Source organism: Plectropomus leopardus, chromosome 2 (assembly GCF_026936395.1).
Source record: "Plectropomus leopardus strain MGB_pleo_1.0 chromosome 2, ASM2693639v1, whole genome shotgun sequence".
NCBI lineage: Eukaryota > Metazoa > Chordata > Actinopteri > Perciformes > Serranidae > Plectropomus > Plectropomus leopardus.
In genome coordinates this window covers 34,999,236-35,027,143 of record NC_142177.1, presented here as the reverse complement: position 1 = coordinate 35,027,143, position 27,908 = coordinate 34,999,236, and the positions used below count along the sequence as shown (strand labels likewise).

The 27,908-nt window shown below is 41.3% G+C and overlaps 1 protein-coding gene across 2 annotated transcripts in view; it reads left to right on the top strand.

Moving 5' to 3' along the window:
- The first annotated feature begins 449 nt into the window (after nucleotides 1-449).
- The window catches only part of chd5 (chromodomain helicase DNA binding protein 5), a 62,213-nt gene continuing 34,754 nt past the window's right edge, over nucleotides 450-27,908 (top strand). For both annotated transcript variants that reach the window (XM_088069364.1, XM_042509444.2), the window contains exons 1-9: nucleotides 450-1,006; nucleotides 12,551-12,699; nucleotides 20,434-20,652; nucleotides 22,238-22,356; nucleotides 22,926-23,167; nucleotides 23,254-23,366; nucleotides 23,560-23,686; nucleotides 24,027-24,193; nucleotides 27,306-27,524. In XM_088069364.1, coding sequence (XP_087925490.1) covers nucleotides 940-1,006; nucleotides 12,551-12,699; nucleotides 20,434-20,652; nucleotides 22,238-22,356; nucleotides 22,926-23,167; nucleotides 23,254-23,366; nucleotides 23,560-23,686; nucleotides 24,027-24,193; nucleotides 27,306-27,524 — 1,422 coding nt within the window. In that variant the 5' untranslated portion in view covers nucleotides 450-939. The remainder of the gene's footprint in view (nucleotides 1,007-12,550; nucleotides 12,700-20,433; nucleotides 20,653-22,237; nucleotides 22,357-22,925; nucleotides 23,168-23,253; nucleotides 23,367-23,559; nucleotides 23,687-24,026; nucleotides 24,194-27,305; nucleotides 27,525-27,908) is intronic.

Below are 27,908 nucleotides of genomic sequence, written 5' to 3'. Positions count from 1 at the left end.
TTTAACTCCATTGTATTATGTGCACCCAGGACACTTTGAGCTATGGATTTGTGTATTTTGATCCATCAAGTGTGCTCTCTGTGGTGAGCTCTCTGTGGGGCATCCTGTGTTACAGCTGTGGAAACCTTGACAACAGTTAGACCACTGGCAGTCAGGACTCTTCTTACAGCATGCAGTCGTCACTCTGCTCTTGTGTATTTTTATCTATTTATTTCTATTTATCTGCAAAAAGTGGGAGTTTTGCAAAATGAAGAAACACATTTTGAGTCTTAATTAGGATTTAGGCGTTAATTAAAAGCGTGAATTGGCCCCAAAATGTATTAACTGATATAAACATGCGTCCTTCAGAGGGAATAATTGTCATTTTCACCCCCCCTGCAGCCTTGCTTCATATTGAGAGTAAAGGTTGTGAGTGCATAGTGAAGCAGCTGTGCGAGAAAGCAGCAGCAGAAGTTTCTGTCTCAATCCTCCGGACTTCCAAAAGGAAACGGGCAGGCGACAGGGAGCGGGGGAGCGGATCCGCCTATTAGCGGACACACGGCGTTGCCGCACGGTGTGTTTTTTCGCACACTACTAGTTAAAGTGGTAACTAAGAGAGCATGACTAACTAGTTGTGGGTGAAATTATGGGATGCATCGTCATGGCAACAGACCAGACGTCACAATCTGGGCATGTGTGTTCCATTTTTGTCTTTCTTATTTTTCAGACTGGAAGACCTGGATAGAGATCAGTGGGGAAAATAATTATAATTTTCACGCGTGGAGAGAAAAAAGATCCACTGCAAAAAAATAAAAAATAAAAAAATATTTATTTATTTTTTTTCCCATAACTGAGCGACGATTTCTTTTTGGGTGAAGAAAGAGACTGGGCTGCGGCGTCTGGAGGGTTAACTTTCAGTATTCTCAGCCTAAAAGGGGTTTGGGGGGCTATGAGATAAAGATGCCGGGGTCGCTGAGTAATGAAGACGAGGGACAAGACGACATGGATTTTGAAGACGATATGCCAGGTGAGGGAAAGGGGGGAGGCGGGGTGTCCTTCAGATTATTTTTGCGCCGCTACGCCTTGAATGCGGGGAAAAGGGCTTGTCCTGCGTTCCTGAGACCAGAGAGGAGGAGGAGGAGGGGTGGGGTGCAATAAGCAGAGTCATGCTATTATTTTTTGCACGACCTAGTGTCTTTAAGGTGGGAACGGGTTTTAGGATTTGCCTCCGGCTGTCCTCACATCCAGCCTGATTTTGGGGGCATGATGAAAACCCTGCTGCATGGTTGCTGTGGTCTTTCCCCCCCCTTTTCACTGGCTGCATGCGGGTACAATCGCTCTTAAAACACACAAGTTTGGGTTCAGAGAGCTGTTTTAAAACCATGACAGTTTATTCATTGCTATGACAGTGTATGCTGCGTGTCTCGGTTATTGTGTGCATATGCTTTTAAGAGCAGCGACAACATCTGTGTCGGTTTTGTTGTAGAGGATGCTGTTTCCACTTGTGATCAGGCTCCAACTTTAAATGTTTTTCCAGCACTGCATGGCCGCAGAGGTGTGAAAGCCACGTGTAGGCTACAGTAAACAGTGCTTATCAAGTGTGCCTTCCTCCCGTGCACTGTTAGTGACCACGGTTAGGTCATCAACATCCCTTCAGCTCTAGGTCGTGCACTAAGTGAAATTAACTGTAACCCACATTCTTGACACACAGCTCATTCAGTTGTGGTGGAAGCTTCATGCGAGCCAAATTTATACTATATTTCTTGCAGAGGTAAAATTAATCTGTCAACCACCCTGGCAATGAACCAATAATATTATCACTCCTTTTTTTAAACTAATAAAGGCACATGGGATGCCAAGATTATACAATGTGTCAACAAGACGCCACTTTCCAAATTGTGATTTTTTTTAATTTGGCTTTTACATTTGTCAGTCCTTATAGCAGGTGTCCACACATCTCCTGTCTTAAAAAATGTGCTGCAAATTAACAATACACTTAATTAGTTTTGGGAAATCCCGGTCAAAGTGTTAAACGTCTAGTGCGCAGAGAACTAAGGTGGCATACGCAACTATGCAAATGGACCTATTTAGAGCAAGTGAATGGTTTGTCCGCTGTGAGCTTCTGTAGAAACATCATGGCGGACTCTGCTGAGGCAACGAAGACCGGCTCTGTGTGTAAACAACGGCTCATTTTTGAGGTAACGAAAACGCTAAGATTCGTATTTTTATGTGATGAGAAACCAATGAAAGCAAGGTTATGAAAAACATTTTTCGTGTGTGAGAATAAAACGCGGCAGTGAGTTAGCATTTTGACACTAACAGTAATCTTCTTAAAGTGAATTAGGAGCCTGAAATGCGGTCTGTGGTTAACACAAGTAAAAGGGACTTTCACGTTTTGTTTTATGACATAAAATATGTCAGTAAATATCGCGCTTGTGATTTTTGAAGATTTTAAGTGGCTTAAAATAGGTGGTTGCTAACAAGTGGCCAAATAAGACTACAGAACATCTCCACACTAAACATGCCTTTACAGCTGTTGCTGTGGCGGCGATGTTAAAGGTCTCTTATTGTAAAAATTAGATTATCCCTGTCTTTTTTAATGTAGAGGAGGCACAGGGTGCTATATAAGCACTGTGAAAGTAGCAAGACGCTCAGGCCACAGAGAAATAAACAGTCTGTGTTCAGAGACTGTGCCTTAAAATGAGCTATTAGGACTTCTGTGAATTTGTGATGTCACAACTATGCTATTTAAAGGGAGAAAGTACTGCTACAGTGCCATTATGCTGCATCCACACTATGAGTGACAGTGATGGGCTACAATGTGTTTTCAGTATAAGTGTGTCACATGAAGCATCAAACTAACACTTGTTGCTGCTGTCGAGTGTGATGTGGTACAAATTAAAGTAAAGCCGGCTTCAACTTTTCTCAGTGCTCCAGTGACGTGGTGAAGCATTTGTTATTGACTGTGGTACTGTGTTATTTAGCTAAGTTAGCTGACACTATGTTAGCTGCCTGTGCCTCTCTGTGCACACACAAGGATGATATTGGGTGGCGAAATGCAATGTTAAAATGGGGCTCAGACACTGATCATAAGCACAGATATTTTTATGACTCAATACAGACTTTAGCTGATGCTCAGTTGAGGTGCTTTGTGGCAAGTAAGCAGGCACACACAAGCATGTGATGACGTAACTATGGTAACAAGAGTATGAACAACACTTCCACAGCGACTTGGCAATTATGTAGTTGGTCACGCTGTTGTTGTGTCGCCCGTAATGTGAACGCATTATTACAGTAATTCCCGCACAGAGATGCTAAGAGCGCAGATGTGGAAGACCCGAAAACACTGACCACATCAAACTTCTGATCAGAGCTGACTGGGCTTTTTCGGGAGAGGGGTTTAAAGGGACAGATGCTGAAGTGGAGCATTTTAGCATGTAAACATGTTCTAGCCGAAGAAATCCAAAACACAGTATTTACCTAAAAAAGAGCAGAATATGCTGTAGTGCATTTATAGCCTAGTGCTATAAAGCTTTTTACTTCTAGCAGTTGCATTTATACTTCAAAAATCCTGAAAGTAGTGCTCATTAATGAAGACTGTGTTGCTGAATAGAACGTATAAGTATCATAAACTGCAATAATCCAAAATTCAATATAAAAATCCCATAGTCTTTTTGACGAGGGAATCAGGGCATCACTAACTTCTGTGTTGGCCTACAAAAAAACATCATCCCTGCAGCACTCCATTGATGCCCCTAAATCCTACACACTGGGCTTATAAATTGGCAAAAATGATGTTTTCTTAATAGTATAACATTTAGATTTTCTTCTCTGCTGTGATAAGATAAACTAATGGTGGGATTAGCTAAAGGGCACAGCTGCCATGCCTTTGACATACACTTAAAGTGCTAACTTGGGATGTATGTCATGCGCAGCCAGAAGCCGGCTACATCAAATATCTACATCTCAGTCAAGCCAGGTCGTAAATTGCTAAGGCTGTTTCCTGGTCTGGTGTGTCAGAGGTTGCTGAGGTGATGAAGTGCATTCTGCCGGGCAGGATAGCCAGGCATCTTTATGCCACGGTGTCAGTTTGGCCAGTGCAATCAATATATTCGTATTTTCTTCTTTCTTTTCTTGCCGCTTGCTCTGAGCATCAGATGATTTGGTGGTTTTATGTTAGGGGCAACCTTTTAAAGATGCTGCTTTGCTCTATTTTTTTCGTTCACACCACAATGTGGAAAAGTTTTATAGTTAAAACATTAGATTGAGCGTCTAAGGAAGGTTGAGAGTGTAAATAGCCAATGTGATGTTGTCTCTGCCTCTAATAGCTGCTGAGTGATAACACTAAGACAGGAGTTTCTGGTCTATATGAAGTACTTTCTGGTTTGAGAAAATGCATAGGCTATGTCCTGGGAAGGTACGGTGTACATGTAGGGATAAAACGATGAAAATTAATGAATAATTTTCACACAATGTGGTTGCCATGGTGCATGTCTTGCTCATTTTTCATGGTTGTCATAAAGGTCTTGAGCCTTGAATGCTGGTGTATTTTGTTGCGCTGTCACAACAAAGAGGATACAGTAATGACAGTACAGCTAACAGCACATCATCGGCACATTATTATTATCTATGTCCAAAACACTGTTTTCTGTCAAAGGACAGGTTTTTGGTAATTGCCAGTTTTTAGCCTATACATACACATAAGACAGTTTTTCATAAACCAGATTAATAGCAGCAGCTTGCATTGGCTGGTGTGCAGTAAGGAGAGAAAAAGACAGACCAAGAGAGGGAAGGGGAGAGACAGAGAGGAGTGTTGAGCAGTTGAAGCATCATCTATGACTGCCAGCCATAGCCTGAGGGAGAACACGAGCACTGATGCGTGTCCCCAATAACCCTCTAGTTGGTTAAACATGTATAAGAGAGGAAAGGTGCAATTGATTATGGCAGGTGAGTGAAGATATGTGAGTGGTAATCCAGTTCGAAAAATCAAAACCTTTTCATGTGTCAGTCGAAATTGATTTGTAGCTGCCTTGATATGGTTTTGTGTTTAAAGTTGCTGACTATAAACATATCAAAGGGACTCTGTAATGCCTCATTATGACACTATGTATTTATGAGTAAATATTAGGAATGTCCCTATCATTTTTTTGGTGTCTGATCCCAATGTGAGCCATTTGATCTGCTGATCCAGAGTCCTGATACTTATATTTACCTGGATAACACAGCCGCACAGTGAACACTTTAAGTACTTTGAAGTTATTAAAATTAATCCAATTTATATGCTTGACAGTTAAATAGGTCTGCAGTGCAATACAAGAAAAATTGTATGCATCCAAACAGTTCCCTAGGGGTTATTTTATTTTATTTTTTACAAAATAGCAATGTACACAAACTGAAAATATTTTTATTTGGCTCTTATCACCATTCCATTTAGTGTAGCGCATTTTTAACGATGTAAAACGTGTATCAGAAGTTGCTCTCAAATCTACCTAGTGCCAAATTTTTAAAAAATGAAATAATCAAGTAAACAATGCAAAATGTGTCTTTAGAAATTGCTCTCAAATCCACTTTGTGTACCATTTTAATAAAAATACAGAACACTTTAAATGAGTAATATAATCACAATCCCACTTCAACTTTAACATCCCCACTCACAACAAATAAAGATAAAAAACTGCTCAGCTTATTACAGCATTGTAGTAAAACTAGTTCACTAACAATGAACAACAAACATTTCAATTCCACCTTAAGTGGCGTAGCAGCTTAAATTAAACATGACAAAAAAACATTTTCTACTTATTGGAGTAGCAGCATTGCAAAAACCTGAATATTTGTTGCAAATTGTGCTCTCTGTTTATGACACCTGTGTCACGGCGGATGTCAACAAAGGATTGGGCGGTGCTCAAAATAACTGATCCAGATCAATCAAAACAGAGATTGATCAGGTGGGATACCAATACTTTCGATCTGACTGGGACATCCGAGTAAATACACTTTAATGAATGTCTTAATTATGCTTTTTGTTGCTTAATTAAGATATTCAGGTTATTCTCACAGTATGATCGGTTCTCAGCAACAGTGCTAAACATCTTCGATGTCCTCTGTTTTTATCATATTGATGACCGTAATAAAGTGCTGCAAATCCATTGTTATGCCGCCGGTACAGGAAGCAGTATTTCAGACAGTTTATGACCTCCATCAACAGGCTTCAAAGTGACAGACAAGGTCAGGAATCCAGGTCAGATTTTTCCGCCGCATCAAGATGCTTCCATGCAATTAAAACGCAACAATGTAGAAGCTGGTCCTGGGGGGCTTCAGACCCCTAAAAGCTTTCCTATCACAGCCTTTATTTGTTGTGGCACATAAAGTGGCCTAATTCCCTTTGTTTCACTGCGGGTGCTCACGCTGTCACAGATTGTTCCATTGTGTTTTCTCTTTTAATTGTTTTGTTCTTCCCTAAAATTGAAAGATTATCATGGGCTTTTGTGTGCCTACAAATGTTATCCCCAATTGGAAAGGGGTCTATTTTTGGATCCCTCACTATGAAAGTTGACACCATTTTTTCCTGCTGCGCGTGCACGAAGCCTGTTCATGAAAGATGCCTCTTTTTTTTTTTTTTTTATGTGTGTGTTTGCAGATAAGCAGTGCAGCATTCTGGCCTGCTTTACAGCTTCTTTATTCTGCACACATTATGATCCCGTGCATATATTGTCTATGATAAATATGGTTTTAATGGTGCTATTTAGCCTTTATCCTCCCATCACTTTGATGATTATATTTTCTAATAATAGTCCATGGATGTCTTTTTCTGAAGGCCTTTGAGGCCTTAGCTATAAGCACTTGATCAATGAAGAGAGGAAAAGCTATGGCTCTGGTTTCTCCTTCGTGGCAGTTCAGGGCAACATTAAGTGGGCATTTCCACACGGGGGCCAACAGAGAAACGGCTAATGTGCTTTCCAGTAAACTCGAGCTTCCTCACTTGGGAGTCGCTCATGAATCTCCCTTCTAATGGGTCAGTCCGGTGGCCAAGCCCTTGCAGGAAGGTCAGAACGGTGTCTGTGCCATCCGTCCACTCTCTACAGAAGGCTCGTCTGCCAAGTGGAGCGTTGGTCCTCTTTCTAACTAAATCTGGTGCCAGGTCTCCCTGTGCCACATGACTGAGCGACCTTCCCCCCTCTTCCAACACCTGGCACGGCCTGGTCCGCTCACCAAGCAGAAAGATTATCATTCCCCTGGTGGCCTTCCCTTTGGGGACTTCACAGGCCATTTACTGTCAGCAGGGTTCAGATTAGAAGGCAATGCAGGTGTTAAACACAGACATCTTTTTATCAGTCAGTTGCATTGCTGTCACACCTTCAGCTTATAAATGAGGTACATTACTGAGAGAGTATTTGTGTATGTGTTTAATATTTTAGTTTGATTTTTAACAAGTCTGTCTCAGCTTCGAGGCTGTAGTATGTCAACTTGTTACACTCCGTTTCCATCTTCAGTGTGAGATTGCGTCCACTCCGACCAATTTCTGTGGGAGAGGGGGATTCGATTTTTCCCAACCAGTCTCTAGACACAAAGGTATATGCCCGAATCTAACGTCATTTTAAGTGCACACTAGTATGTAGCCAGTACACTTGCTTTGTTAGGGTCAAGAGTGGAGAAGAGCAAAGTAAAACAAACTATGATGTTGGGCGATATTGAGAAGATATGTTGTTTCACAACAGCCTCGATAGCAGCGGCTTGATCTTTTCTAAACTCGCTGATGCATGATGATGCTTGACAATAGCTTGACAGTTTCTTTAGTCCCACCCGTGTGGCTGACTGGATAATCATTGGTCATTTTTTATTTTAACCAGGAAACCTCAGTTTCATGTTGTGATGTCAGATGAATCAGTCAACTTGAACTTGGTGGGTGAATTTAAAGGTCTTTGAGCTAAATGCTAACATGCTGATGTTTAGAATCTGTTCATCTTAGTTTAGTGTGTTGGTATGCTAACATCTGCTTATTAGCACTAAACACAAAGTACAGCTGAGGATGGTTGGAGTAGTTTTACAGGTATTTGGTCTTAAACCAACGTTTTGGCCAAAATAAAAACAATGACTTTAAGTGCTTAAGGAAAAGCCTGGTCTCATTACTTAAACGTCAAAATACGCCGCTCAGGCAGCGTCTCAGGCATCACTGTACTGATGCCAGGGATGCTGTTTAGCATCTCTCCACCACCTCCAATGTAAAGTCATCTCCACTATTATTGGATGCTCAGAGCTACTGATGTAGTTTAAAGAGCGTGAAAGTCTGTTCAGGGTGGGCATTAGAGGTGGTGGATGGATAAAACAAACACCAGACTTTGACTCAGGAAACCAGTGTTTGAAAGCAACAAAAAGCAGTGCTGCGTTTTTGCCATTCAAAACCGGGTATTTTTTTTAAGCAACATCCATGATCTTAACCAGCTGGTGGTGCTACAGGGTAAGTTAGGAAATCTCCAAAGCCAGTAGGATTCATCCCCTGGAGACTATGAATACCTCTATAACATTTCATGCCAGTCTAACCAGTAGATGCTGACATGTTTCACAGGGAAGACCTTGACAGTAGCTGGTTGCACTACAGGGAAAACAGGGAATCACCAATGCTAGTAGGATCCATCCTATGGAGACCTTGAATGTCTCTAGAAAAATTCATGGCAATCCATTCAGTAGCTGTTGAGATACAAAGTCATGGACTGAACAATCAGCAGACCAACGCTGCCATCCCCAGCATGCCGCCAGCTTGGCCAAAAAGGATTTAGAGTGATCTGCTGCATATAATTGAACTCTTAAAACCTACATCAGTAACGCTGCATCACCACTGTCAAGCTTGAGTGATATATCGCACAAAAAACAGAGCAAGGGACACTCAGTCCTGCGTCATCTGGTGTATCTAATCAGTGATGTGTGGTCAGCCTGTCAGTCATAGTTTACTCATTGAAAGAAAGAGGTGCAGAATGACGGACTGTGTGCTTTCTGTAATCCAGGGCCGTCTCCATCTGCATCTGAGCCGTGTCATCATCTGTGTGTGTAAGAGAGATGTGAGACTCGCCTGGCAGGCGACTAACATGAGACATAAAAGAGCTCCCTGTTTGAGATAGTGAATACATAAACTCGAGGCTTTATTTAGAAAGAAAAAGAAAGAAAGCAGGGAGAAGCACGTGGATGTGTGTGTGTGTGAGGAGGGAAAAAAGAACAAGAAGGCAAAACATAAAATCACTTAATCTAAGTTTCAGTGACACTGAATAGGCTATCCTGCCTTAAACAGCTTCTCACCTTCAAATAATTTAATTTGTGCAGACGTCTTTGGAGTTTTAATGTTGTAAATGCTGTTTTATAGGCTTTTGAATACAGAGCTCACACGCTTTTTTGCATGAAAAAACTTTTAATATATTTTTTCCAAAATAAACAAACGACACAGTCACAAACTGACAGTACAAAAACACCAATTTACATTATAAATAACTCAGAAATAAATTAGAAGACAAAAAAATAAATTAGCGCATAACAATTCACATAAAACCTAATAAAGTACAATACCATAACAGAAAAAAAGACTTGAGAGACAGGATAGCATTAACCATAATAACACGGTCTATTATAACACTAGCTTGGTGAATATAGACAGATCATTCAATCTTGTGGGATGGGAGATTATCCATGTAGTTGATAAAAGGTTGCCATATCTTATTGAGCATGAAAATTGATAGATTTTAAGATAATTGCAAAAAGATAAGTGAAAAATGTTGTCAATTGGCAGCTTTAAAATATCAGACACATAAAGTGAAAGTTACCCCCAGTTAGCACCAAAATACACTTCATCTGTGACACACTTCATCCGTTGGTCAAAGGAAACACAGTGAGGCTGACAGTGCCACAGATTAAAGCTTTAAATCACTGGTGTGCATGTACTGTATGTGCACGTGTGCGTGGGGGTGCCTCCTGCTAGTTTTGCTAAATAGAGGATAAGTGGTTGGCGAGGTTTGTGTGTCTACTACACAGGAATCCCTCCTCCCCAACTTCTCACTGCAGCTACCCAGGGGAGTGGTAGACTGCAGGGCTAGTGTTGGCTGATTGACTCTGATACATGTGCTGCATATTTCATGCCCTCCAGTCTGTCTGCATGAGACGCAGAGAGCGAGGGAGACACGCAGACAGATAGACTTAGAGAGACAGAAAGACAGTCGGGGAAAGAGAACGAGATCAGATCGACCTTTATGGGGCGGTTGAATCCTGTGTGTGTTTCTCTGCGTGTCTCTTTATAGTGATGTATTGTTTGGGACTGCCTCTCTTCCTTACTTACTCCTCTGTGACCCACTATGGCATCACTGAAGTCTGCTGCGCTCAGCAGTCAGCACGTTTGTACACAGCAGCTTTGAGACAGTGCAGCTGACAACCAGCAGCAGGTCGCTTTAGTCCCAGCAAGCATTAAAGGCAGAAGATATGCTCAGTATACCTCAGTGGTCCTCCAGGGAGTTCCCATTTAGCGGCAGGGCAGGCACTCCATCTATTTGTGCTTTGACGGGTGAAGTTGATCCACACTCAATGATGTGTGATTATGAGGTTTATTTTGCCAAGTGCTCCTGTTGGTCTGGCAATGATTCATCATTTTTATTTTCAAAAACAGGCCAACTGAATTCTCACTTTGCTGTGCTTTCACAGTATACTAGGCCTGCAGCTAATGATTATTTTTATGATCAACTAATGTCCTCCTTGCTATGTTATTGACTGTTTTGTGTAATATAGGTATACTATGCAGGAATTGTGGGTTAGTGTTCTTTAACGTTATTGCAGGAAAGTGAAACTTAAAGCCCAAATTCACTGTCTTTTTGGAGTGACCTTCATCTGCTTGGGGTTCTTGAGCTATATTTGAGGGTTTTTTTCTTATGGTCTGGCACCAGGTTGCTACTTTTTTTTATAAGGTTCTGACCTGACCTGCATGCTGTGCCCCAAAATGTCCCGGACACAGCAAAATAAATACAGGCAAAGGGCAAGTTGACACACCGGCACACACTTTTTGTGGGTCATAAGTTATGATCGAGAAGGATTACTTCTGTATTAGTCTAGTATTGTTTGTTGGAAAATTCTGTATTGTATAATGTCAAAAGAATTGTGAAAAATTCTCACCACAATGTCCCAGAGGGCGAGTTGATGTCTTCTCTTCTCAACTGCCCAAAACTCAAAGATATTGCAACTTTAAGGTTTACTATTGCAAATGTTTTCAAGGATTGCTATTCTGTTGCGTGAGCAACCACTTTGGTCCCTGTTTACTTCCTGTCATCTACCAAGGAATCAATAAAAATATGTTATAGTTTCCTTGTCAGCTATAACATTAACAAACATTCCCGGAGAAAATACTTCTCTTTCGAATGTTTCAGTTTTCAAGTTTGAAACGGTCTATGTAAAACTGAGAAAAGAAGCAAATACTCACATTTAATAGTGGATCCATTAGATGTTTGACATCTTTGATAAATAGCTTAAAAGGGAGACTTTGCCGATTTTAAACCAACTCTATGTCATTACAGCAGTGTGTGCAGATGAACGGTGTCTGGCTTCCGAATGTGGTATAAGCACCCTAAACCCCCTGCTCAATTGCTAGTGGACTTTGATGACCGGTTCAGGTCACCCCCACGAGTTTTTGCCAGCGGATAGACTGTGAGCTGTGGGCACTTGCAGGGTTTATCGTAGACTTCTTGTTTTGAGGGCAGTATTAATATCCTAGAATTCCGATCATATAAAACAAATACCGGACATATGTTTTAAACAGTCATATAACAGCCGAAATTTAAACTGAAATAAAACTCTTGGTACTCTTGGTAAAACAAGGTATCTGAAGAAGTGGCCTACTAAACACAGTCACTAATCAGAGGTTTAGTAGCAAAGGAAAAGGAGGTAAAGTACTCAATGCACCAGGTATGACTGTAAATCACCAAGCCTGCTATCCAACGTCTGGCTCGCCGTTATGAAGTAAAGACCATCTCCAGTCTGATCTATGAGGAGACCCTCTGTGTGATGAAGGTCCTTCTGGAGAACAGCGTCACCTAATTACACTAAGCACGCCAAAAGAAGACTGTGACTGCCATGGATCAGACGTATGCTCTGAGGAAGGGACACACTCTTCACAGCTTTAGTGGATAAATAGATCCGTCCATAATTAAAATCCCTAAAATCTGGTCTGCATGATAGAGGCGTATATTTAAGTTATTTCCGGACAGTTCCATGTAATACAAAAATAGCCAAACCTCGTCCATCTGCACACAATGTGACGACACTGAGCTGGTTGAAAATCGGCAGTGTTTCCCTTTAAGCAAGCCGTTTATTAATTAATGATCAAAATTGTGGTAAATTTTGCTCTCTGTTGATCTAAAAATTGATTAGTCAACTAATCTTTTAGCACCTCAGTGTATATGCCAAACTGTATTCCACAATATAATGATTTAGACTCATTTGAAGCTGAATTGGCTGTAGAGTCCTCAAACTTGACATCATCACGAGCACTGTATGTACTGTATTGTACACTGTGTTCCTAATCAGATAATGTTTCTGTTTCTGTGTCCAGATGAGGATGACGAAGGTGAGCGCAACACTGTTCCCCTCACTCCCCTTGACATCTTTTCTGACAACGACTCCCTCAAACAACAAAAGAAGAAGAAGCCCAAAAAGATGAAAGAGGGGAAAATGCCCAAAGTTAAGAAGAGGAAAAAGGAGGTAAGGTGTAATTCGCACTCAGCACAATCAGTCTTGACCTCGGACACAACAGCTCCACGGCTCAAGCTGCACCCTGCGTTCTCTATTTCTCAAACCACCGCTCTTTTGATGTCTCTGCAATTGGATCAAAGGTGCGTTTTGGCTGCCGGGCCGCCTCTGTAATCTAAATGAGAGGCAGTGGACTGTCTCAGGCTTAGAGGAGGTTGGCAGCAGTGTCACTGTCATTGCCAGTGTAAGCTGTGGGCACGGAGGGCCAGTTTAGAGTGTAGATTTGTGCCTGTGGTGCTGGTAGGGACTCTGGGTCAGAAGTATAGTGATTGTGCCAAGCGAGCAGTGGGAGTCGGAGCTGTGATAGAGCAGTTTGACAGCTTAGTTTTTCCAGTCTTAAGTCTCCAACATTTGGACATCGGGTCAGAGGTTTGAGGTGCTCTTGGCATTAACACACTTAATTTAACCAGATTTGTTATGGTGAGATTGCTAATCACTAAGATAAGCTAATTACAAAGCTTTTAAAGCTGGCCTATTTGACTTTTGCCCAACAGTGGCCACTGGGGGCAAAATTGATAATCAGGGTTCCCACATTCTTTAAATTCCTTATGAGAAACGTTTTTCCAGGCCTAAACAATGGTTTGAAATTAACAGATGTTTTTTGGGGGACAAGTTGTGAAGACATATATATATATATATATAGTTACTATATATAGTTACTATATATAGTTTAAATATAAACTCGAACATGCTAATATGTTTTTTGTATTATGAATTTAAAATGAATTTAAAAATTACTAATTTGAAATCTAATGCTAACAATAATCAGACATAAAACCTTTAATTAACAACAATTTAATGCATTCAGACTTGTCAAAATTATAACCACTGCACTGACGGATTCTCTGCACTGGTCTGTTGGATCAGGCAGCGAGTTGCTGGCGGAAATGTCTAATGAGGAAATAAAGTTATCAATCACCAGCACAAATACCTGGGTGCTTGTTCAATAATGTATGGCATTATTGCTATTAAGGCTAAACTTTTTTTAAAACAACTTTTTTAAAGTTATGGATATGGGATGAAATATAATGTAAAAGTTGTGGAAAAGTTTTGAAATTAAATTGGTAAATATATGTGGGAACCTTGGATAATCAAGAATGTACAGTAAACGCTAAAATGTAGTGTAAAAGAAGTCTTTTTACAGACAGGAGCTAGCAATAGCCATCATTAGTAACCACAAAAAAACCTAACTGAACAAGGTTGTTTTGCTTCGCCTATAAATTCATCATGTTATTTGTAAGAGGATGTGATACTTCAAATCTTACATAGTTTTGCTTTGAAATTGAATTAATCTGACATAAAATGGTGAATATGTCTGCAATGGTTTGCATATTTTCAAATCTAAAAGAAAAAAAGCATCATTAGAAGTCATTTTGAGCTGTAAACACACAGATATTTTTTAAACAGACATTTCTCCCTCCATTTAAAAAAAAGAAAATCCTGTTTACAAACCCTCATTTGACAAAATATCTCCGTCCATACCAGAACTCAAAAATAACTGCAGATACTCACAGACATTACCTCTCTTCCACAGTCTCCCCTCGTCTCAAAGGTGGCAAAGTGTCCAGGCTAACGTTACCTTTATACTGGAGATCTCATCACTGTTGATTCCTGTTCAATTTAAGGACAATTCACTCAAAGATACGATAGATGCTCTTTCCTCTCTAATCGACAGTCTCTGGAAATAGTCTCACCATCTGCCGATGCTGTGTTGGACTAAATAACACTGGGCATAGCAGGTGGAAACTTTGGTCCCTGAATTGGTGAAAAAACTATAAGTGTAAAGGAGTCAAAATAGAAACAAAAGCTTAGTCCGCCATTGATGTTATTTTGACCTAAAAGTCCGTTGAGGAAAATATGATGTTTCATATACCTGTAGGGCCTAAATGCAATATTCACCTTTCTTTTTACTCTGCTTTGGTCTCCACTGACTTCTATAAGTTAAACTTGGGAGTTTGGCTAGGGGTAACATCTGGGTTATTGGCTGCTAAATTCTCCAGTGTGTTGTTCACTGACTAGTTGCCAACTTTGTCTGTGTGCCAATTGTTACTGGGCAAGTAGCATTCAGTGAGTTTATAAGAGTTTTTTCTTTTTTTTACTACTACAGCTGGAAATGAGGTCAACGATAGCAGAGACTGTAGGCTGGTGTTACGCAGTATTTTGTGTTGAAATTTCTCACTGATTTGTGTTTCTTCTTGCTTTAACATTATCCCAAAAAATGAGTCCAATCGACCTCCAAACAGTTATCTCTGCGACTCTTAACTCACCCTACACCTGACACCAATCTCACCTCGATCCTGATGCCTGCTCCAACCCCAAATTCCCAACCTATGAACCAGTTGTTCACAAGCAAGACTGAAACCTAAGCGGGGTTGAGTCTGGTCACAACCTGGAGGCGAGACCCATACTAATAACATGCTGAAGAGGACAGGCTGGGATCATTGTTTAATTCCCTACAGCCTAACTGGGATCCTTTTAATATCTTTGTATGAGTTTTATGAGGGTGTTTAAATTTTATCTGAGCCAGTGCACCACGAGCTTCACCCTCGGGATGTAGAGTGCCCTTCTTTTAACCTAACCCCAGGGAGACACTGACTTTGTCACAAGATGTCTTGTCAAAAGACGATTCTTAATTAGGTCACAGAATTTGAGGGGATACAAAATCTGATGTAACACCATCAGTGGTGGAAGAAGTATTCAGATTGTTAAGTAAAAGTGCCAACATCAACCTGTGAAAATACTCATTTACAAGTACTGCATAGAGAATGGTTCTTAAGTAAAAATAAGTAAGTATAATAATGAAAATGTACTTAAAGTATTAAAGGTAGAAGTACCCAATGCAGAAAAATCTGAAAAAAACAGACCAAAAAAACTCAAAACAAAAAAAGAAAAAAAACACCCCAAAGACTCAAGATATTTAAAAAAGAAACATCCCCAAAAAACTAAAAAATAATATTAAAAATAGAAAAAAACCCATAAAACTCAAAATTACATAAAATGAAGAAAATCATCCCAAAACTTAAGTTTATTAAAAAAATAGGGAAAAAAATCCAGAAACTCAAATTATTGTAGATAAAAGAGAAAAAACACCACAAAGACTCAAAATTATTTAAAAAGTAGAAACATCCCAAAACAACTAAAAAAATTAAAAATAGAAAAAAAACATAAAAATCAAAATTACATAAAAACCATCCCAAAATTTAAAATTATTTAAAAAATGTGAAGAAAAATCCAGAAACTCAAATTATTGTAAATAAAAGAGAAAAAGCACCACAAAAGACTCAAAATTATTTAAAAAAAAAGAAACATCCCAAAACAACTAAAAAAAAATAAAAACAGAAAAAAAACCCATAAAACTTAAAATTACATAAAAAACCATCCCAAAACTTAAAATTATTTAAAAAATGGGAAGAAACTCAAATTATTGTAAATAAAATAGAGAAAATACTGCAAAACTCAAAATTATTTTTTAAAAAAAAGAAGAAAAAGCAAACATAAAAAAACCCTCAAAATGATTTTAAAAAAAACCCAGAAAAACATCCAAAAACCTCAAATTATATATATAAAAAAACAAGGGAAGCATCTTAATTCAGTGCTTGCAGGAATTCACTGTATTCCCAGTGCGTTTCCCGCCTGTGTTGGCGGCGGCTCTAACAGTGTCAGCGACATAGCCAGGATGTTCCCCTCTGCTGGCTGGAGATGCCAGCAGTGCTGTGAGGAGCTTGGCTGGCCAGGCTGCCACCCGGCCCTTTGGCTGCTTGTGGTAAACACTGAGCTCTGGGTCTCACTGAGCTAATGAGGGGGGGACTCCCTCTGACACTCTCCTCCCTCTCTCTCTCTCCCTTACACACACACACACACACACACACACACACACACACACACAGACTCTGCTCTGTATTCTCCTCTTCCTTCCCTCGCCTCTCGCCTCTCACATGCATCACCTCACTTTGCCTTGATCGTGATGCCGCTGCTTTTGTTACTGCCTGTGCGTCACACGAGCTGCAAATCTTTTTTTTTTCTTTCTTTCTTTCATTCTCAGAGTTCCTGCGGGTCCTTAAAAGGTCTTAAAAGGCATTGAATTCATTTATCTAAAAATAAGGCCTTAAATGGTATTAAATTGCCTTAAATTAATCTTTCAGATGACTTAAAAAATACACAGACATATATTTGTTTTCTGATGTTGCATTGTAAAATCTCAAATATAATTGGTAACATTTTTTTTAAGTGATTTAATTAATTCATTTTCTTAAACTCGCCATGAAGGGAATCTTTTGCCTAGAAAACTGTCCAAAATTACCAGAGTTTCCCACTTTTGTTAGTAATTCAAATAGCTACTGCTATGATAATGTAATATGCTGATTGCCTTCCATGTGTTACTCTCTTAAAAGGTTTGTGTTTTCAACCTTTGCCGTATATACTCTAACTTTCTGACTGGACAAAATAAAGGTTTATGTTACAATAAACATTTAGGCAAAATAAAATTGACTTAAACTTGATTCTTAGTAGCAATAAAAAAATGTTAAATCCACCTTGCCTTAAGTTACAGGAACTCTCTTTCTTTCTTTCTTTTCCACCCTTCATATTATTCCTTCCACTCTTTCTCTCCACTGAGGAGCTGCCGCTGCTGTAATTCACTTCCAATCACTCCCCAAAGGTTGGTGTCAGACAGGGGCCAAAAGTCAATTGGGGTCAGAGACTGTCAGTGGCACATCCCAGTCTCAGGTCAGAGCTGCTGGCGGGAGGAACGGTAGCCATGGAGAGACATACTCGCCTTTTCTCTCTCAGCTGCAGCGAAACAAAGGCACTATGTAGACATGAAGGGATGTTCTGTGCGCCTTTTAACAAAAAAAAAAACACTAAATCAAGGGAATAGAAGTTTATAGAAGGCAGTTAATGTTATTGGAGAAAGAAGAGGCTGCAGTTTGGCCGCAATAAAACATCCATGAAGCAGTGAGGGAGCTGCTCGTAGCTTTAATATTTTTGCTGAAATACAGTCGGGTTTGAGATGTCTTGTTTTTATAAGTTCGGTATCCTCTCAAGGATTGTGAGTCAACAGAGAGCTGTTGCTGATTCCAGGGAAAGAGAAGAGGCTGTTGTTTTGGAACCATAAAGTGTTTTTTTTTTACAGCAGTGTTGTTTTTTGGGTTTTTTTTTTCCAGTTGTTGTTGAACTAGATTTTATTGAATATCCACGTCTTCGCTCATTTTCCGCGCGCATCCTCTGCAATCTCCCCGAGGCAGAGCCATTATGGGGAAGCATCTAATTTGATTACGTTATCAGCGCTTATCTGATTTTCTGCCCTCTAAAAGTAGAAACACCCTCTTTGTTGCTGCCAGTGTCCGCTCTGGTCCTGCGATATGTGTGTAACGATGAACTCGGGGGCCACGGGGAGGTTGTTGCACAGTTCCACCTTGTCTTTGCAGTTGCTCTCAACAGTGGTTCTGCTTCTTTGCTTTTCCCTCCTCCATCTCCACCCCCACTCCCATCCCCCATACACTATCTTCAATTTACTCTCTCTCTCTCTCTCTCTTTCTCTCTCTCTCTCTTCTTCTTATGCATAAATGAGATTTGTCTAGACGGGTGCTGGAGCACCAGCTCTGCAACCACAGGCCTCTGCATAACAAGCTCGTTATGCAAACGTGTCTGATTGGATGGCGCCGTTCCATTGGCTGCCACTGTGATAGAGAGAGAGAGTGTGTGTGTGTGTGTGTGTGTGTGTGTGTGTGTGTGTGTGTGTTGGGGGGGTGGTGGTGGTGGTGAGTGGCAGGAAAGAGAGAAAGAGTGAGAGAGAGAGAAAGAAAGAAAGGGGGAGCTGTACAGAGAGAGAGTGAGATAGAAAATAATGTAAGGGGGGCTGCGAGATGTGAAAGAGAGAAAGTGAGAGAAAAGGGAAGGCGTGCGGGAGGGGGTGAGCTATGAGAGAGAGAAAACTAGAGAGAGAGAGAGAGAGAGAGAGAGAGAGAGCCAGACACTGCTCAAATTTGGTCTCCATGGCAACACAGCCAGGCTGCTGGTAGGGTTGGCGGGCGCTGCGGCAACGTGAGCCTTTCCACTGCGCTACAGAGCAAAACGCCTGTAAGTCTCTCCATGGAGCCACACAGGCCTGCTGAGCAACAGGCAGCGAGCGGAGCACAAAGCCGCTGTGCACTAATTCACTCCGTAGTGTGTGCACACACATGTTCACAGACGGGGAACCTACATGCTGTACATGTATGATAGACATACACACAAACTTGTCTTTACATGAGAGGGAAAGGAACAGATGCTGAAACAAATCATGCACAAAAAATGATTTGGATCACAGAAAGATTCAGAAATTTACTAAGTGTGCACAAACAAATGCACAAAGACAAGAGCATAGGGCTTGTTTCAACATTCAGGGGGACGCATATGAAATGGCGGGTTGGGGGGAGCAAAGCCAGAAAATTTTGAGCACCAAACATTTATTTTCCTGCATTCTGGTGAATATTTATGCACCAATTTGTGCATTTTGTGCATCAATTTACAGTGTCAGTGTCTTTTATTTTGTCAAATTTAAAGGCTACTTTCATAATTTTAGTACACATTTTCTAAATATTAAGGGGTTCAATCCCCAAAGTCTATTCCCATGCACATACATACCACACACACACAAGCACGCAAATGTTCGAGGTGCATACAAAGAGAAACGCCAGATATTTTCCCCTCTCCCTGTTCCTTTTTTACTCAAACAAACACATGTCGTCATGAGCACGCACCACTGAATTTGTTCATATGCAACACTCTTGATCACACAAACAACACCTGTTAACTGTTAAATCCATATAGCCGTCCAGATGTCTCATATTAAACAGGCAGGACGCAGCTCAGTCTCAGCTCTGAGCCGTGATTGGCTGCTGCACCGCCCGGAGGTGTTCTGTTTGTGGGTTCACTCTGCTGTTCAATAAAAGGTGAACGTGCTTCTGACTCCTCATCAACTCACCCCGCTAACTCCTAATGTAATTTTACATTTCATCACAAGGCAGAAGAGTTATAATATTAGGAAAGCAGTGACACTTTGGAGTGATGTAATTTAATTTATGCAAATGCCATCAAGAAGAAGCTTTTATCCAAAGTGCTTTATAGTAGTCTGACAGCATATGTTTTTAGTGTGGGTGGCCTCTCTGGATGCTCTAATCCCTCACACTGGTAAAATTAATGCCATGCTTATTTGCCCTTTATCATTGGGTTTCATATTTTAATTATCCTTATTTTTATCACTAAATTTTACATTCTGTCTCTGAGGAAAGCTCTTAACTGGAGATAGATTTCCTTTTTTTGTGTCAATGGTAAAATACAGACCTTGAATTCAGTTTAGACCCAGGAATCGGTCTTTGATGCCAGCTTCAGTCAGTCACATCTTGAGGTAGGGAGCTAAAGCGAGATTCAAAGTCAGATTCTGCTTGTTTACATTTATAAAAATAGCTGTTTGGCAGGAGCGCTTGACTATATCAAAGACATGTGAAGATTGCCAGGGTGAAATTCCATTCAGCACAAGTGTACTTGTAGTTTTGGAAAGATACACACATTTTTATCTGCTGGAGAATGAAAGAGATCAGTGAAACCTGAACCTGACATGTGCTCATGTCCTGATATTGAAGACCAAATAACCAAAAACTGTATTTATTTATACAACATGTGTCCATGTGTCCTTGTCAAATTCAGGGAGGAATCCAGCCAAGAGTTGACAGCGACCTGGAGGAGACCTCAGAGGTGGAGGAGGAAAGGGAACGGCCAGAAATAGGCTCAGAGAGTGAGAGCAGCGCGTATGGTCCAACCAAAAAGAAGAAAAAGAAACCGAAGGAGAAGAAAGAGAAGAAGCCCAGGAAGAAGAAGAGAGATGAGGAAGATGACGATGATGACGATGATGATGGGAACATGAAAGTGAGTCTAGGTCCATTGACCCTAGATATGATTGTCTAACATCAATAAATTGGATTTTAAGAGTTTTTCATATACCACAGGAACATTTTATAGCACTCTGTTAGCTTGGTGAGGTGAGCATTGTTAGCAGTGTCAGCATAGCTAGTGGTGCTAACATGGTTAACAGTGCCAAAGGGGGTTTGCGGCTCAAAATAAGGCTGGGACGGTGCTGCAGTTATTGCCCAATGAGCAGTGGTGCTAGCTAGTTCCAGACTTGGCCTCTGGGCAGTGCAGAGCAACAGTGGCCAGTTACCCAGTAAAAAACGCAGGCTGGAACCATGTTTTGGCATGTTAGTGCAGCTTGTCCCCTGTCTGTCAGCAAGGCCGGCTTAAAAAATAAAATAAAAGGTAACACATTTATATTACAAAAGCTCTCTTAGCATGGTTAGCACTGTTAGCAGCATCAGCACAGCTAGTGGTGCTAACAAAGTACACTGCTAAATGGGTATTCCAGCTCAGACTAAGCTGCTTACTGACTTTGGCAATGAGGGGAGAGTCGGAACAATGTTTCCAGCAGTATTGCCGAATAAGCTGCACTGTTAGCTAGCTCCCACCCAGCCTGTGCACAAGCCAACAGAAAATAAAAGGCAATAAAAGACATTTTTAACACAAGCTCTATTCGCATGGTTAGCACCATTAGCAGTGTCAGCACAGCTAGTGGTGGTAAAATAGTTACACTCCTGAAGGGGCTGTGCGGCTCAAAATTAAGCCACTTACTCACCAAAGCTACCTTGTGTGAGTGCGGATGGTGCGCTTAACGCTGAATGAGCCTCATTGCTAGCTAGGTCCTGGCCGGCCGCTGCACAATGCAAAGAGGTGGCAGCTAGTTAACCAGTGAAAATAGAGGCTGGCTGCCATTCTTTGCATGTTAACCAAGCTTGCTGTCTGACCATTAGCAAGGCCAATAGAAAGTAAAATAAAAGGCAGCAAATGTACAACAGAAAAGCTCTGAAAGTCTGGTTAGCACCATTAGCAGCACCAGCTCAGCCTGTGGTGCTAACATAGTTAACTCTGCTATAAGGGTTTTGCGGCTTTACATTAAAATGCTTACTCACCAGGGATACCTGGGGGAATATGGACACTTACATAACAGCAATAATCGCTTAATGAGTGCTAGCTCCCGCCTGAGTTGGGACGTAGCGAGGAGCTGCATAGACCAGTTAACCAGTGGAGACCTGGGCGCCATGTTTCCACATGTTAACACAGAAAGCCCCCAGTCTTTCAGCAAAGTCAACAGAAAATAAAATAAAAGGCCTGACATTTACAACGCAAAACATTAAAATTGTACTACCATGGCAGTCTCTAGCTTCTCTAGGCCTTGGTTTAATACCAACCTGTGGCTCTTTGCTGCATGTCATCCTCCCTCTCTCTCCTACTTTTCCTATCAGCTGCTCTAAAATAAAAGATAAAAATGCCCAAAAAATAAACTAAAAACATTTCACTACCATCAGTAACTAATATGCAGATGGTCCTTTTGGGGGTGAATTATTCCATTCAATGTTATTTAACATATGAATTTAAATGTCTACCATCTGTATTTCCCCAGGAACCCAAATCATCCAGCCAGTTGATGCAGGAGTGGGGTCTGGAAGACGTTCAGTATGGCTTCACCGAGGACGACTACAAAACCATCACAAACTACAAGGCTTTCAGCCAGTTCCTCAGGCAAGCATCTAATTTTGTGTCTGGATTATCTTCCTGTGTTAAGTGCTCTGTTCAGCTTCTGTTTCTGCGAATTGTCAGAAACCCGCGCTGACACTTCCAACAAAAACTCCACAGTGAGTGCAGAGTGTGCTATGACGAGCAAACACTGCTCTTTTTGTTTGTACTAGAAAGCTCGCCTGTTGTAAAGAGTCTGTCTCACCTGGGGCTGTCTGGCTCGGCTAAGCCCCTGCTCCGACAAAGTGGAGCATGAGCTCCTGCAGTGCCCCCTGTGAGTAGTCAGCTGCTTACTGGATGCCTGTGACAGCCGGGAGGCTCTGGGACTCGGCGCTCTGACCCACTATCTTTCACAGGCCAGCGTGCCAAACCTCAAGCTGCTGCCTGACAAATCACAAACATGACATACACACAGCAAAGCAGGGAGAACAAAACTTAAGGGGCAGTGGGATGTCAGCAAATCAAGACCCAGTTCCCTCCAGCGCTGAGGGAAGTAGAAATTACATCAACGGGAATGAAGTGTGACATAATAAAGCTGCCGTTGTTGTCTCCTCTCTCCCCCTGGTTTTACTCAGGCCTCTCATTGCCAAGAAGAACCCGAAGATTCCCATGTCAAAGATGATGACAGTGTTAGGGGCCAAGTGGCGAGAGTTCAGTGCCAACAACCCGTTCAAAGGCGCATCTGCCACCGCTGTGGCTGCCGCTGTGGCTGCCGCCGTGGAAACAGTTACCGTGGCACAGCCGACATCTGTCAGCAGCAGCCAGCCGAGCTCTCAGCTGGGGCCAATCAAAAAAGCCAAAACCAAAGAGGGAAAGGGTAAGGCCTGGTGAACCGTGACTGAATACATATTTTTAGAAATAATAGCGAGGACACCGCTCGGTTAACGTGTTTGTCTGTCTCAGGACCAGGAGTAAGGAAGAGAAGCAAGACTGTGAAGGAGGTGAAGAAGAAACCCAAGCCGAAGAAGACCAAATCAAAGTCGGGCCAGAGTGGGAAGAAGAAGAAAGCATCCTCGGTATGTTTTTTTTTTCTTCCAGAACCGTCTTCCTCTGCTCATTCATCCTCTGAGCTTCTCCACAACTCTATATTTTCAATGGCATCAAAGTGACCAGACTGTTTACTGCGCTCACTTTGAAACTTGGTTTATTTTAATTCTTTGTGTAGCTCTGAGCTTTTCAGTTTGTGTGTTTGTGTGTGTGCTTTTCCAGAGCGAGGAGGACTTCCTGGAGGAGTCAGACTTTGATGACATCAGCATCCACAGTGCCTCTGTGCTTTCTGATACCTCGGGGGCCGCCACCAAGAAAAAGGCCCGACGTGGGCGGAAAAAAAGGAAAAGTATGTTTACTGTCTACACACGCCATGCTCTGTGGTGTGTTTTATTCCCCCCCTCCAAAATCCCATTTAAATCCCTCAGAACCAGACTGTTTGATTACGGGTAACGAGGAAATTAAATTTTATTTTTTTAAGCTGTATTTGTTTTGGAAATGTTTTCCGAAGGCAGATGCTCTTTCTCAGCAGCTATTGCCCTCATGCTCACAGAGTCTCATTCACATTTAGAGTTTGTTCACTGTAATGTGTAAATAGTTTTATCTCATACTGTTGATAACAGATGCATTTCAGTGAATTTCTGCATGTGGTAATCGCTCATATTTGCTTCTTCCTTTACCTGCTCCAGAGGAAGATGGTGACGGTTATGAGACAGACCACCAGGACTACTGTGAGGTTTGCCAGCAGGGTGGAGAGATTATCCTGTGTGACACCTGTCCCAGAGCGTACCACCTGGTCTGTCTGGACCCAGAGCTGGAGAAGGCCCCTGAGGGCAAATGGAGTTGTCCACACTGTGTGAGTACAAAAATTTGACATATCAATATTAAAGATGCACCAACAGTGAAATTCTGCACTGATACTGATACAAATGGGTTTTTATTTTTTATTCCCCATTTGAGCCAAGGAAACTAAAAACTAGTTATGAAAAAATAACTGAATTGGTTTTTTTAAAGATTTTTTTGGGGCCTTTTAATGCCTTTATTCGAATGGACTGTGTAAGCGTGAAAGGGGAAGAGAGAGAGCGGATGACATGTAGCAAAGGGCCAAGGTTGGAATCGAACCCGCCGGCGCTGCGGCGAGGACACAGCCTCTATACATGGGGCGCCCGCTCTACCTACTGCCCCATAACTGAATTTTCTTAAAATCATTCAATCCTTCAGATTCAAGATTCAAAGTGTTTATTGTCATATGCACAGTATGGAAACATGTTTCCCTGTACAATGAAATTCTTACTTTGCTGTCCACAGAATGCCTTACGTTTAGCAAATATAAAGAAATTTGAAATAGAAATTTAAAAATTTACAATGGAAGAAATTTAGAAATTTACAATAGAAGTAGAAAGAACAGTGCAAATAAAACAGTACAGTGCAAATTCGAACAGTGCAATTGTGCACGTGCAAACGGAATAGTAAACTGTCAGGTACAGTTATGAGGTCGTGTATGGGAGGTAGTTGCTGTGTGAGCTCCTGTCAGCAGTTTAGGAGTCTGATTGCAGCGGGAAAGAAAGAGTTCTTTAGTCTAGTGGTCCTGCATTTCACACTTCTGCACCTCCGGCCTGAGGGTAGAAGTGTGAACAGACCGTGCTGGGGGTGGGTGGGGTCCTTCAGGATGGAGGCAGCTCTGCTGTGGACTCTGCGGTGGTCGATGCTCTGCAGAGAGGGCAGTGGAGTCCTGATGATCTTCTCAGCAGTCTTCACCACTCTCTGCAGGCGTTTGCGGTCCTCAGCAGTAGCACTGCCGTACCACACGGTGATGCAGCTGGTCAAGATGCTCTCAATGATGCAGCTGTAGAAGTTGCTGAGGATCTTTGGCGACATGCCAAATTTCCTCAGCCTCCTCAGGAAGTACAGCCGCTGTTGCGCCTTTTTAACCAGCTGTGTGGAGTTGAGTGTCCGGGTGAGGTCCTCGCTGATGGGGACGCCCAGGTATTTAAAGCTGCTCACCCTCTCCACTTCAAGTTCCCGGATGAAGAGTGGCTGCTGAGGTCTCCTCTCCTTCCTCATGTCCACTATCATCTCCTTGGTCTTGTCTGTGTTGAGGGTGAGGTTGTTGTCCTCACACCATGACACCAGACTGGCCACCTCCCTCCTGTAGGCCGCTTTTTCACCGCTAGTGATGCATCCTATCACTGCGGTGTCGTCTGCAAACTTCAGGATGATGTTTTCCTTGTGGGAGGCGACACAGTCATGAGTGAACAGGGTGTAAAGGATGGGACTGAGGACACATCCTTGTGGGGTGCCAATGTTTGTTATAATGCTGGCTGAAGTCCTGTTACCGATTCTGACAGACTGGGGCCTGCCAGTCAGAAAGTCTAGGAGCCAGTCACAGAGTGCGGGGTGCAGACCAAGTGAGGACAGTTTGTGGGTGAGCTTGTGGGGGATGACTGTACAGTACAATGTCTTTGAATGTGCACAAATCATACACCCTTTTAAAAATAACCTTTAACATGGAAGAAAATTAGTAACTGCTTAAAAAAATATAGTAAAATAAAATAAAAAATAACAAAATATATATATATGTATTACCGGGGTTCTCATGGATCCTTAAAAAGTCTTGAAAGCATTGAATTCATTAATCTAAAAATAAGGAAAAATAAGACCTTAATTGGTATTAAATGAACTTAAATTAATGTTTCAAGTCTTAAAATTGCTCAGACATGGGAACTAAGATTTTATTATCGTGTAACTATATTTCGATATAATTTGTCACCAGATGATCACCATAATATTTCCTAAGTCGAAATGGACAAGCTCACATTACATTACCCACCAATGGAAGTATTTATTGGTCCGGTGTGATGCAGTGCATTCTAGCGGCTATAAGTTTCCTACCTCATGAGCAAAAGCAAATGCCACAGTTCTTTTTCCTCTGGTTATGTAGCACCAGTTTCAAAAGTATTTGCGTCTTTTCTCTGCATAAACAGCCCAGTTTAATGTCTTTCCAGCTGTGAAAAACTTCGTTTGAGACTCTTTAATGTTGTATTTCATATCCAGTGGAATGACATGTTGTTTTTTCAGTTTTGACAAGCCTGGCTCTAGACTGCCATGGTACTAAGACGTCTTCCACCATATGTTATGACAGCACATGTGTCAGTTTCTTCTCTTTGTGATGGCTACATGTTTGAATTTCATGGTAATACTCTGAATATTCTGTTTAAACAGCACAAGTGCACTGGGATATTTCTGAGTGACATATAAAGCGAATAAGCCCTCTGAAGAGCTTTTTATTTTCAGCAGTGATTCCAAACCTTTTGGGCTTCTGGCCCCTTCAAATTAAGTCAAACTGCAATCCTAAATTATTGGTTTCATATATGCAGTTTGTGAGTAATTCATCCAAATAGTGACTTTGCTTTTCTTAAAAGATACGCATATCATCAAAAATACAAATAGATAGAAGTATCCAGAATTTTATAAGACAAAGGCAAAGATTTGAGACAAAAGTCTGAAAACACTTGGGCCATGTTGGCACTGTCAATATATGATCACTGAAAGTGCTTGTTTTTGCCACTGACAGGCTCAGATTATTATTCTGAGTGTGTGAAAACATTATGAAAATGACCCTTCAGAGACAGACCTTTTATTTAAGAGAAAGATGCTTTTCTTAAACTAGAAACAGCCCCGAAATCATTATCACCAAACTCACCAGACTCCATTTAAAAAATTGGATTTTGAGTGTGTTTAATGTTGGCATATTTTCAAATCTGTCTGGGTGAAAAAAGGGTTATTTTAAGCCAAACCAGAGTTGGTGATTGTTGAACAGTGGAAAGACAAACCAAGATGATTTTTGCTGATTCCATCAACTTTGAATAAAGTGTGCTTTACGATGATAAAATTATCATATCATTAAAAGTTTGATTTAGCACTATTTAACCCTCAGAGACAACTTTCACCACTTGTTTGTCCCTCAGGAGAAAGAGGGCATCCAGTGGGAGGCCAAAGATGAGGAGGAAGAGGAGGAGGAGCCAGCGGGCGAGGAAGAGGACGACCACATGGAGTTTTGCCGAGTGTGTAAAGATGGAGGAGAGCTGCTGTGTTGTGACACCTGCCCATCTTCCTACCACATCCACTGCCTCAACCCGCCTCTCCCCGAGATACCCAATGGGGAGTGGTTGTGTCCACGCTGCATGGTGAGTTCATACGTCACTCCAAACGCTATCTAAAGACGTGAAAAACAGCGTTTTACCATCACTGTGCATGAATAACATGTTTGAGTGTGCAACTCTGAAACATAACAGTGAGTTTAAAAAGACAGTTAAAATAGATGCAGTCTAGCTTCTTTTGTTGAGCCCTCCTTTCTTTTCAACAAATAAATTTTTTTATAACATTTGCAAAGTACATATATTTGTGTGTGTGTGTATGGGTGTATGATTTTTGGAATGTGTGTGTCCCTTTTTCTTTTTATTGTTCATATAATGATGATTTAAGAGAGTTAATTGGAAGGGCTGTTTAATTTTAGGTGTTTCAGTTTGCTGCTAACTTTGTCCCAAAAGCCTGGAAAAGAAGACATGATG